General features: G+C 39.5%; 1 protein-coding gene across 2 annotated transcripts in view; it reads left to right on the top strand.

The window, feature by feature from the left end:
- Nucleotides 1-12,112, top strand: part of NETO1 (neuropilin and tolloid like 1) — a 291,913-nt gene that overhangs the window by 197,983 nt on the left and 81,818 nt on the right. For both annotated transcript variants that reach the window (XM_033929810.1, XM_033929812.1), the window contains one exon: nucleotides 2,087-2,315. In XM_033929810.1, coding sequence (XP_033785701.1) covers nucleotides 2,087-2,315 — 229 coding nt within the window. The remainder of the gene's footprint in view (nucleotides 1-2,086; nucleotides 2,316-12,112) is intronic.

The following is a 12,112-nucleotide window of genomic DNA, read 5'->3' as shown; positions in this document are numbered from 1 at the left end:
GTAATGGTAGAAGCTGAATTGGATTTAGTGATGGTCACAGAGATATGGTTCACGGATAGGTGATTTTAATATGTCAGACGTTGATTGGACCATCCCAGCTGCAGGATTGTCTAGAAGCAAGGAGATCTTAGATTTGCTACAGGAATAATTTTTCCAGCAATTAATAACAGAACCCACATGGGATAGAACTATTCTGGACTTGGTGCTTATGAACAGGGAAAGTGTTTCTGAGATTACGTTAAGAACATAAGAATAGCCTTACTGGATCAGACCAATGGTCCATCTAGCAGGATCCCATATTCACGGAGACCAATCCAAGTCATAATTTCCTGGCAAAACCCCAAATAGGTGGATGATCATGTAGCATCTAGTAACCACAGAATAGTGATGTTCAATATTAAAATGTAGGTCAAGAGGACTTACTCAAGTTTGAAGGTTCTAGACTTCAAAAGTCTTAACATTCTGTTTCAGTAGGGCTTTTAATTGATCTAATATACACATCTTGTCTCTTTTGGTAACATACTCTGTGCTTAATTGCAATGAAATTCTCTCTTTCATGTAAAAGTGCTCCTGGATTCCTTTTTAAAGACGCTTTTAGTGACTAATTGAATTTTTTCTTTTTTACATTTTACATTAAATTTCTCCCCTTTTCCTAATGTTTTTAACCTTAAATGTTTCTTTTATATTGAATTGTATTTCTACCCATAATTTTACCCTTCTTTGAACATACATGTTAATCAGTCTTGTTGCTTATGTCTAGTCATGTGATTTTATGTCATGTACTTTTATGATATTTTAACATGTTTAATATTAAGTTCTTTTTGTTTGTATGTTTACCCTAATTTTGTAATTTATAGATGTACATCGCCTAGAACCTGGAATAGGCGATTTATCAAATCTTATAATAAACTTGGAAACTTGGATATGAATTATTGTAATCAAGCTTTAATTTCTTGGAAAGTGAATTCCACCACTGCTTTCAGATTCCACAGCAACAGGGGTATTGAGCCTTAACACCCCCTTCCCCCCCTCCCCCCCCCCCCCCCCCCCGGCTACAATATAGGTTTCCTGCAAGTAAAAGGAAGAGTTGGTTGATTCTGGAGCAAATCAGTCACTCTGTTTCCTCTTCTCCTGTCCCAACTCACCTGCTGCCTTTCTTGATTCCACAGTTTCATAAACATTTTGTCTGCGCATTAAGCCCCAATTGTGACATTTAATATGTGGGACATCCCTTGCCTCCTTTCCTACCTGCTTTCTGCCCTTTATTCACCCCTTTTCTTGGCACTTTTTCATGGTTTCAACGCACATTAATTATTTTAATCCATGTTTATCATCACTTTAGTGCATATAAATGCCACTGTTAGATTGCTAATGAGTTCATAAATATATCTTATAAAGATTAAATGTTGTGAAGAATAATTATAAGAGAAACATTTTTTAAAAATATATTTAAAGGAAAAAAGTACCCTGATATAAAGAATGGTCTAAATGATCTGTATTAAGGTGTAAATGCTAAATTGGCTCCTTCTGATATCAGAAATGTATAGTTGATCAAGATATGAGCATATTATCCATATCTCTGACAACTGCATTGGCTGCCAGTTGTATTTAGAATTCAATACAAAGCAATTATGTTAAGTCACCAATTTTTATATGGTACGATCCCTGAATTTTTTAAGAGTTTGATGTCTGGGTATCAACCATGAAGATCATTGCATTCTGAAAGTTCAGCATTGCTGAAAATGAAGGCTAATCCTAAATATGTGGAAACGAATGCCATGACTTTCACATGTGCAGGAGTTAAGTTGTGGAATAGACTTGTTGGTCAAATTTGAAAATGTAGAGACAGGAACTTATTTAGGAAAATGTTAAAAGCACAACTATTTGTAGATGCATTTCTTTGAGCAAGTGACCTTATGTATAGATTGAATGTGTTTGGTTTTGTTCCGATCTTGTTCTGATTTTTATAATATTTTATGTATGTAACTTTTTGTAAACCGTTTTGCTATAGAAATTTTTAAAATAAATAAATACTTTAGAAAAGAGAGACATTTGTTTTAAAGAACATTTTTTTTCCTGTTTGTAGATATATCTACGGTTCTTGGATTATGAGATGCAGAACTCAAACGAGTGCAAACGAAATTTTGTAGCAGTTTACGATGGGAGCAGCTCCGTGGGAGATCTAAAAGCAAAATTCTGCAGCACAGTTGCTAACGATGTGATGTTGCGCACAGGTCTCGGTGTAATCCGCATGTGGGCAGATGAAGGCAGCCGGACCAGCCGGTTCCAGATGCTTTTCACATCATTTCAAGAACGTAAGGCTCCAAGCATTCTTCTAGTTATCCTTCAGAATGTTGTTTGGTACATGCCCCACCCACTGTTCACAGTAGTGGTGCTTTCATGCTGTACATGCTAACAATCTGTCAAAATTACCAGGAGGAGTTAAAAAAAAAAAATTCTGTTCACATTGATGCTTTATAAATATTATGCATGTACTGTAAAAGGGACTATAGTAATCCACACTTTCACAAAAAAATCACAATGATGTCATGTATATAAGTAGGCAGTGCTGCTTTAGTTTAAAGGGGTGTATTTCAAATAATGGAGGAAAAAGCCTCAGACAATTGCCCTCCCACCACCACAATGGTGGATAAAGGTGGTTGGGTGGTAACCTCACTGGCAAAAAAACCTCCATTGCACTCCCTGATAAAAAAAACTATAAGCAGGGCTGTCTATGCAGAGTTGATAGATGAAAAAAACTTTCAACTTATCTCTGTTGATCGGTACACCGACGATGGCCAGCGTTTCACTAACTTGCTGCAGGATAGTGAAACGCTGGCATCATTGTGACATCATTGTGACATCATATACATGACATCATTGTGATTTTTTGTGAAAGTGTGGTTTACTATATTATTGATATTTCACATATCCGAGTTCTTCTTGCTGTAAAAGGGACTATACCATATTAGATATTATTAGTTCTTCATGTTACGGGAGAACAAATTTAAAGGCTTGTTTACTAACCCATGTTATACAGGAAAATTTAAGAGAAATTAGTGAATCCTATGGTGTTACAGCAAAACGCACTGGGCTACTTTTGCCTCTATGTGCACAGTTATCTTTAAGGTATGCTTTTCCCCAGAGGTCGGTTTAATTTATCTTAAAGTTAGAGTTAGGAAACTGTTCCCAGATCTCATTAATCACCCTTCACATACAATACTTCCCAAAATATGACAATAAAGCCCAGAAGTGAATTTAGAATAATTAAATTAGTTTATTGTGAGAATTACTTCAGTAAAATTACAAAGAAAAAAAAACTTAGTACAGCTGGTTAATATATAACTGGAGATAATCAGATATATATTTGTTAAGCATGATCACAGTCCAATCCCTTTCTAAGTCAGCTAGCTCTTACTCTATGTTCCCCTAACTAAAAAAAAATAACACACTAGTTCTTCAATGGTTATATCTGTAACTAAAGACTATAAATTAAGTCAAAGAAATATATTACCCAAGTGCCTCTCACTACACAGCAACCAGAAGAGCCCCTTTAATCACCTCTGAATACTCTTGTATACCATTTGACCTCATGGAAAGTCCCAAAGTTTCATGCATACGTGTCCTAGGGCACATGTCATCATTGCATAGTCCTTCCAAGGAGGGGGCAATAAATACACAATACCAGCCACTCTTCATTGGCTGCAGTGTGCTTTACCTCCTTTCACCAGCATCATATTGGTTGATGCAGATACATGCCCAGTCTCCTTTCCCAGAACCTCTTTCAGGCCTGGGCCACCATGCATCCCACATCTAGGCATGTCATGTCACTCTGATAATTCTGTCTTCAGCCCGTTTCTTCTCACACAAATTTTGTCCAATTTAACCATGTGGTCATGTCAATTATCCAATAGCAGGCCAAAGAGCATCTGCTAGTTCTGAAAAACAACCAAATTATGCCAATCAAAAGCCTGTCAGCCATCTTAAAGAGAGACCATTTTCCTTGTCATCCATTTTAAAGTTAGCATCTATCTCTCTAATCCTGTTGCACCAATTCATAACGATAAAATAATAAAAGTTTAAAATTTGTTCTTAACAATGGTAAATTTATATTGTGTTGGAGCACCTAAGAATACCATCCTTTCCCAGTCACAGCAATATGCTGTACAGCAGAAGGCCCCCAACTCAAGCCATCTGTCCGTTACAGGATTTTTTATCAGAAAGATGTTACCTCATATAAGAGGCCTGGGGAGGCTAAGCCTCTCCAGCCCCAACCATGTCTTTCTCCTCTCTCGCTCTTTTGGGCCCACTCCCCAGATCTCTCTAAATTCCCCTCCCGATTATCCTCTTGCAGTTTTCCGGGGCTTAAGCCAAAAGTGATATCAGTGGTGAAAACAGTGAAGACAGCTGGGATTATTTTTCTGTGCACCACCACTGCTAGCTCTACCTGTCACAGCGCCTCTGATGGAAATGTTCTGCATCAGAGGGGTGTGACTGGCAGAGCTAGCAGTGGTGCATACTAGAAAATGCTTCTGCTTGTTTTCATTGCTGATACCGCAAGAAGGTGATTAGGATGAAGAGAAGTGAGAGAAGACTTGATACAGACCGTGTTTCAGCATGTTGCCTGCATCAGGGGTAATTCAGCAAATGGTGTAATTGTACACTGCTTCCTGTGGTACAGAAATTTCACACAATCAATTGTTCTGTTGAAGCTGGAGTGCATGCTTGTTTGTTAAATTGTACAACCATGCTACTAATCTGAAATTATGCTCCATAGGCACAGCCACTAATGTTATTCGGTGAATATGCCTATGGTTTGAAGTGTTTTATTTATTTATTTACAAGTACTTGACATACTGCCCTTCTCATTATAGCAGCAAAGTGATTTTCTTAAATGAAGGCTAAATCTATTGAAATGAATTAACTCATGCTAATGGCATTAGCATGTACTATCAGTAAGCAAGGGACATGAGATGAATAGTACACATTAATGCACGGTAGAATGCACTGATATTTCCTGCAAGTTTCTTTATTGTACTTCTGTATTAATTGAAAAATTAAAATACAAAAGAAATGCATTGATGTGGTAGCACGCTTTAAGAAGTCTAGTACGCGGGGATATCTTTAGTAAAGGTTTTCTCCCTGAGGAGAAATCACACAAATCCACATCAAGAATGGGTATAGCAGAAATCAAAAGTGCAAAAGACAATGCTAGCACTCTAAGATAAAAGGTGTAATACAAGGGGGTGCTGAAAAGTTCTCAGCCCAACCAAGAAGAGAATGACTTAGATATTGTGGCCGGGCCGAGTTTCCTGAATTCAGTTCAAAATAATGTTTACACTTTATTTGTCCTCAAGAAAAACCAACAGCAAAATATCAGACTTAAATCCAGTGATAATTTCAATGCAGTTCAGTTTTCACTGCCACCTGGGTTAAGCATTCATTCTCATTATTGTATTTCATTTCAAAGTTCATTGCCAACAGACTTCACTTGCCCCTAATACCAATGCCCAAATAATATTATAGTCTCTGCTGGGACCCCTACCCACAGGTAGCTGGGTTCCCTCTTTGGGAACGCTCTGCCAGCCTACTCCCTTCTCTTAAGGCAGTGCCTGATATAGTATAGCCAGTTCAAACAATAATGCAAAACAGTTTTCATTGGCTTTTAACTTCTCAGCTTTTCTCTCTTAGGGCCTCTCCTGTTTTGCCAAGCAGTGGGGGTGGAAACAAACAACCCTTCCTGTGCATACAGCTGTTCTATGCCCCACCCGAGTTTCCAAACACCCCTTTCTACTTCACAGCAGTTTAGAAATTTGTTCAGGGAATGGCTAATTCCCCTAGCATTTTTGCTTGGTCCATGTTTCTTGTCAGTAATCTGTAGCCCTCCCCAAACACATACACGTTCCTAGCTCATTTAATATTCTGGCTGGAGAAACATTTGCAAAGAGCAGTGATGATAAGCAGTTACATTACAACTCCATGCCTTCTTCTGGCATATTATCTTCTTCTGGAATATTAGTATGGCTCTCCCAGCAATCATAATCAGTTATTTCCATGCTTTCTATGTTTACATTTTCCCCTCCCCCTTCAGGGTAGTTAGAGAAGCTAGATGGCCAGGCTTCCCCTTCCCTCCCTGTATCATAGCTTTGCCTTCCCCTAACAAACCCCAAGGTCCCAGTACTTAGCTGCTGGTGGCAGTTCTGTTTGTCCTTCTTTGGGTGGCAAAAAGCTGCAGTTCTTCCTCTGGGGAGGGAATGTCCAGCTTCGAGCTGTGTGCTGTGTTCTGCTTTCCTCTCTAGCCTCAGTTGGGCTTTACCTCTTGTTTCACGTTTGAAGGCTTAGTGCCTGCAACTTTCCTGGAATAGCCCCTCCCCCCTCTGGGTTGATTCTCTGTTCCACAGCTTGGTTTTGCAGGGAAATTTCTCTGCTCTTGAGAAAGGAATAAGGACAATTAGACTGTGGTTTGGGAGCCCTCCCTACTGGGTTTCCAGGTTGGTGGCTTTCTTGCCTTAACCTTGCTTGTTTTACTTTGGCTAAAACCCTATTCTCTGGCTGCTGAATTGGCTTAGATTTAGGGATTGTGGGGTTTAGAGCAGGGTTTTTCCTCAGGACAGGTGCCTCCCTGTCACAATATGGTTCAATCAATGATCTGAAACAATGTCAAAATGGTTCATAGACATAATCGCGGAAGACAAAGGCGCGCGCCGATAACTGAGCGCAAGACAGAAGCGTGCGCCGAAGAAAATTACTGTTTTTAGGGGCTCCGACGGGGGGTTTTGTTGGGGAGCCCCCCCACTTTATTTAATACAGATCGCGGCGGCGTTGTGGGGGGTTTGGGGGGTTGTAACCCCCCCACATTTTACTGGAAACTTAACTTTTTCCCTAAAAACTGGGAAAAAGTGAAGTTTTCAGTAAAATGTGGGGGGTTACAACCCCCCAAACCTCCCACAACGCGGCGCGATCTGTATTAAGTAAAGTGGGGGGTTCCCCCCCATGCCCCCCCCCGTCGGAGCCCTTAAAAACAGTAATTTTCTTTGGTGCGCGCCTCCGCGCTGCGCTCAATTGTCTGCGCGCGCCTTTGTCCCGGCGCGCTTTTGACCTGATACCTGTCAAAATATATAATTTTATTTCTGCAAATTGGCACTTAACAAAATAAGATAACACTCTTTTCAGCTACAGTGGCAAAATAATGCTCAGAATTTAGAAAGTTGGTTAGTTGGGCTGAGAACTTTTCAACACCCCCTCGTACTACCAATATACTGCAAAATTTGAAGTACAATAGTAAATCTTTCATGCCAGAGAGATTTAACACTTAACATGTATTTCAGACTTCTATATTTTATGTTTTATTATTGTTAAGTTTGGTGAGTAACTTTGAACTGAGCTATATCTAAAGAAGGGGATATACCATATTTTTGTGTATATACCTTGTGGGTTATACAATTTTTTATATCCTGGCAGATAGGTGCAGGAAACTAAGTTGGTGCAGGGTATACAAAGCCATTTTTGTACAGATGTAGGCCTTTGTATAGCGGTAATTATGCCTAAAACAGTAAAATATCAAAAACACACACCTGTTAAGAGAAATGTTAAGATCACTCATATACTTCAGTTTTCTAATTCCTCATTAGAAAAAAATCCAGCAAAATCTGAGTCATAATCCGACTCCGTGAAGTACGCATTTGCAAATGCTTTGGCCTCTGTGTCATCAATTTTGTGACCGTTGTCATCGTCTGATTCTGAATCTGCATTGTCGCTGGAATCTTCTTTGGATGAGTCACCATTGTTCTCCAACATGCCTGCCTTTATGAAGCCGTTAATGATGATGCTGGTTTTCACAGCTTTCTAGGCTGTGATAACCCAGCCACAGATTTCTGTGTATGTTGCTTGTCGCAGGCATTCAGAACTCCGTCACTCCTTCATTTCTCACATTCTTTGCGTATCAGACACTTGAAAGCATGGTTCACGGATACATCTATTGGTTGTAACTTGCATGATAGGCCACCCGCAATTACAGCAATGTGCGCGCCAGTTTTATTGATGAATTTCTGGACGTCCTCTTGTTTGTGTGCAGTCATAGAATCAAAAATAAGACATGACTTTGGCGTAAATAGGCCTCCTGGGCGAGCATGAAAACAATGTTCAGTCCATTCTTTCATTACATTTTCATTCATCCAACTTTTCTTATTGCAGACTATTACTATTACTACTCCCAAAGGCAGCTTCTCCTGAGGCATGTAACATGTTTGGCTATAAGTAATAGTTTTAATTTATATCCACTTGCAGAACACACTGTAAAATTGGTCCATTTCTGCTCCGTAATTGTGATTGCTATAGTCTACTCTTCACATTAAGCAACAAGTGACATTGGGTACTTCGCCTCAATAATAGTTATGCTCAAAACACCTTATACAATCCAATGGGAATTCTGATTCCACTTTCTCAAAACGAGTCAGTGGTGTTGGAATTCTTCATCATTCCCAATACATAGAAAGTACTCAATATGTTTTTTAGAGATAAATGTTTTTAAAGATTTTTTTCTTTTTAAAGATTTTTTCCTACTTTCACATCAATATAACTTATTATAGCTTAAATAGCTTGTATTTAGAAAAAGGTATAAAAGTGCATCACTTAACTTAAATCCTTATCGGTTCCCCTTCCCGACGCGTTTCGGAATTCTTTTTCAAGGTCGGGGGAACAAGAGATAAGGTTAATCCTCAACCATACATTTACTGCCACTGGCTATCAAGAAAGATAAATAAATGTAAATGTAAATGCATGGTTGAGGATTAACCTTATCTCTTGTTCCCCCGACCTTGAAAAAGAATTCCGAAACGCGTAGGGAAGGGGAACCGATAAGGATTTAAGTTAAGTGATGCACTTTTAAACCTTTTTCTATATACAAGCTATTTAAGCTATAATAAGTTATATTGATGTGAAAGTAGGAAAAAATCTTTAAAAAGAAAAAAATCTTTAAAAACATTTATCTCTAAAAAACATATTGAGTACTTTCTATGTATTGGGAATGATGAAGAATTCCAACACCACTGACTCGTTTTGAGAAAGTGGAATCAGAATTCCCATTGGATTGTATAAGGTGTTTTGAGCATAACTATTATTGAGGCTATCTTTTTACAACTTGAAGTGAGTCATAATAGTTTGGTAGATTGGGTACTTCGGCCATATTGAATTCGGCATCAGTAGTCAAACTGCACTCGACAACTTCCTTATAAACAAAATCTTGGAAACGTGCAACTTTTTCTTCCTAGTCATCTGGCAGTTTTTGCTCGACAGTTGCTCTTGCAGGTACCGACAAACAATTTCTGTGCAAGAATTTATATACCCAGTTTACACCGCCTTTGAAATCATTTCCTGAGCCATTGCCTTAGCTTTTTTGCTTAACGGTGATGGTCGAAACAACCCATTGAGTTTCCCTTTGTGAGAGGATCCAGCTTTTCAGGTTTTCCTCCAGCTTTGGCCATTTCGCAGTCTTACCTCTTACTGCTCTTTTACATAGATGTAATGCTTTCACACAGTGTTCTTCTTTGTGCCACTCACGAACAGATTTCTTGTCAATCAAAAATTCTCATCCAGCTGCTCAGTTCCCATGTTCTTTTGCATACTTTATAACAGTAACCTTAAAATCTACTGTATAGGACTTACACTATCCCATCTTACAAATATTACATCAAATTCTGAACTCAAATGTAGACAAATGGCTTTTGCACTCTGTTCTGGCTTCCCTTTATGCATGATACGCAGGGGCGAGGAATACACAGGTTTGGGGAATATATGGGTGTGGGCTATCCATAATGTTTTTTACTAAAGAGCTTGATTTCCACGGGTTATTCATGGGTATGGTTTATACCTGTGTGCTGGGTATATACGTGAAAATATGGTAAATATAATACAATGCATTTGGGCTGTCTTATGGGTCTATGGTAAAATGCTTAATAAATAACGCCTCTAAATCAATATATTCAGATTGAGCATAATTCATTTAAGCAAATGAACAGTCTTTTCAGAATTTCTAGAGTACCATGACATGAGATCATGTTTGCTGTATCCATGAACCTAAGGACAAGTTTTTTCCCAGGCTGATATTCAAAATTACTGGGCATCACTGGTACTCATCAATTTTCAGTTCCATTATCTGGATAATGCTACTAAAAGTCATTGTAGACCATCTTGGTGCTATCTGGATAATACTGGGACAGTACAGATGCAGAGTGGGAAATTATCAGGCTAGGGCAATTTTCAGTGCCAGTGTACGAACAATCTGGATAACTTAGAATTAGAGAATGACACGGGGAAAAAATCTGTCCCCAGCCTACCATCCTCTGCACCACCCCGTCACCGTCACCGCCATCCCTTTCACTGCCCCATCACCGCCATTGCCATCCCATTCACCGTCCCCGTCTAGCACCCATCTTCTTCCCTCCGCTCCCCCATAGTCTGGCATCTGTCTTCTTCCCTTCCAGCATCTTCTCCCCACTCTGTCTTCCACATTTCCTTTCAGGGTCTGTTCCTCTCTACCCTCTTTCAATGTCTGTTCTATTCCTTTCCACCACCACCCTTCCCTCCCTCCTTTACCATCTGTTCCTTTCTACCACCCTTCTTTCCTATCTTCTATTAGTCCCCCCACCATCACTAGCAGTCTCTCTTCTCCCTTACCATGAGCAAATAGAACTTCTGAAAATTGTATTGCTGAGGCATTATTTCTAGTACGCCTTTTTTTCCAGATGGATAATGACATCAATTTTATAATTCTTACTGTCTGCTCTGATTTCATTCACAATTTGGTTTGTGTTTTGTACCTGAGGATTCCATGAGGCATTTAACCTTTTCCTGTCTCTTCTGTGATTTCAAGTTGATTCCTTCAATAATGGAGTCTCAAGGCAGTAACAGTTTTCTATTTTGGGCTCTTTTGACATTGTTTAAGGGATTTCTTGTACATTTGGTGCTGGTCTTCTTTGATGAGGTCACTTCAGAATCTATTTCCAAGGAAGAGAAACTTTTTCCCTTTCACCCCCTCCTTCCTTGTGTGAGCCGGAACACGCGGTCCCCGCAAGCAAGTAATTTTATATCATTTTCATTCTATTCATTCATAGAAATTAAAGTCTAGATAATGCCAGTCACATAACAAAACATGATTTTACAAAAAATAATTCCCTGCACAGTCAAGCCTGCAAGGATTACTAGATGTCTTTCAGCAGCTCCCCTCCCTCCCTCCCTCCCCCTTACCTTTGTGGCCAAGTCAAAATGATCTACCAACAATAAAATTTTAAAAACACAAAGCACGCTGTACACAGAGAAAATGTTAATTATCATTTATATTCCGCGGGTTTTCAAAGATGTCAAGGCAGATGACTTTATGCAATGTCATCTCAGTAACAACTATACAAAAATAGAAAAATATTCCCCCTCCCTTTTTACTAAACTGCGATAGCAGTTTTTAGCGCAGGGAGCTGCGTTGAATGCCCCACGCTGCTCTCAACGCTCATAGGCTCCCTGTGCTAAAAAACGCTTTTGCAGTTTAGTAAAAGGGGGCCATAGTGCAAAATATAGACAGCAGATATAAATTCTCAAAACGGACACATTTTGATCACTAAGTTGAAAATAAAATCATTTTTCCTACCTTTTTGTCTGGTGATTTCATGAGTCTCTGGTCCTTCTTCTGGTTCTTCTTCTTTCTTCTCCTGCCCCCCCCCCTTTTTCTTTCTCTCTCCCCCTGGCTCCCCTCTTTATTTCTGCCTTTCTTTCTCTCTCCCCCTGGCCCTCCTCTTTCTTTCTGCCTTTCTTTCTCTCCCCCTTGACCCCCTCTTTATTCCTGCCTTTCTTTCTCTCTCCCTCTGGCCCCCCTCTTTATTTCTGTCTTTCTTTCTCTCTTCCCCTGGCCTTCCTCTTTATTTCTCTCTCCCCCTGGCCTTCCTCTTTCTTTCTGCCTTTCTTTCTCTCCCTCTTGACCCCCTCTTTATTTCTGCCTTTCTTTCTCTCTCCCCTTGGTTCCCCTCTTTCTTTCTGCCTTTCTTTCTCTCTCCTCCTGACCCCTCTTTATTTCTGCCTTTCTTTCTCTCTCACCCTGGCTCCCCCCTCTTTATTTTTTCCTTTC

Source organism: Geotrypetes seraphini, chromosome 2 (assembly GCF_902459505.1).
Source record: "Geotrypetes seraphini chromosome 2, aGeoSer1.1, whole genome shotgun sequence".
NCBI classification, from domain to species: Eukaryota; Metazoa; Chordata; class Amphibia; order Gymnophiona; family Dermophiidae; genus Geotrypetes; species Geotrypetes seraphini.
Note: the sequence above shows the minus strand (reverse complement) of the source record. Positions and strands in the feature narration are given on the sequence as shown.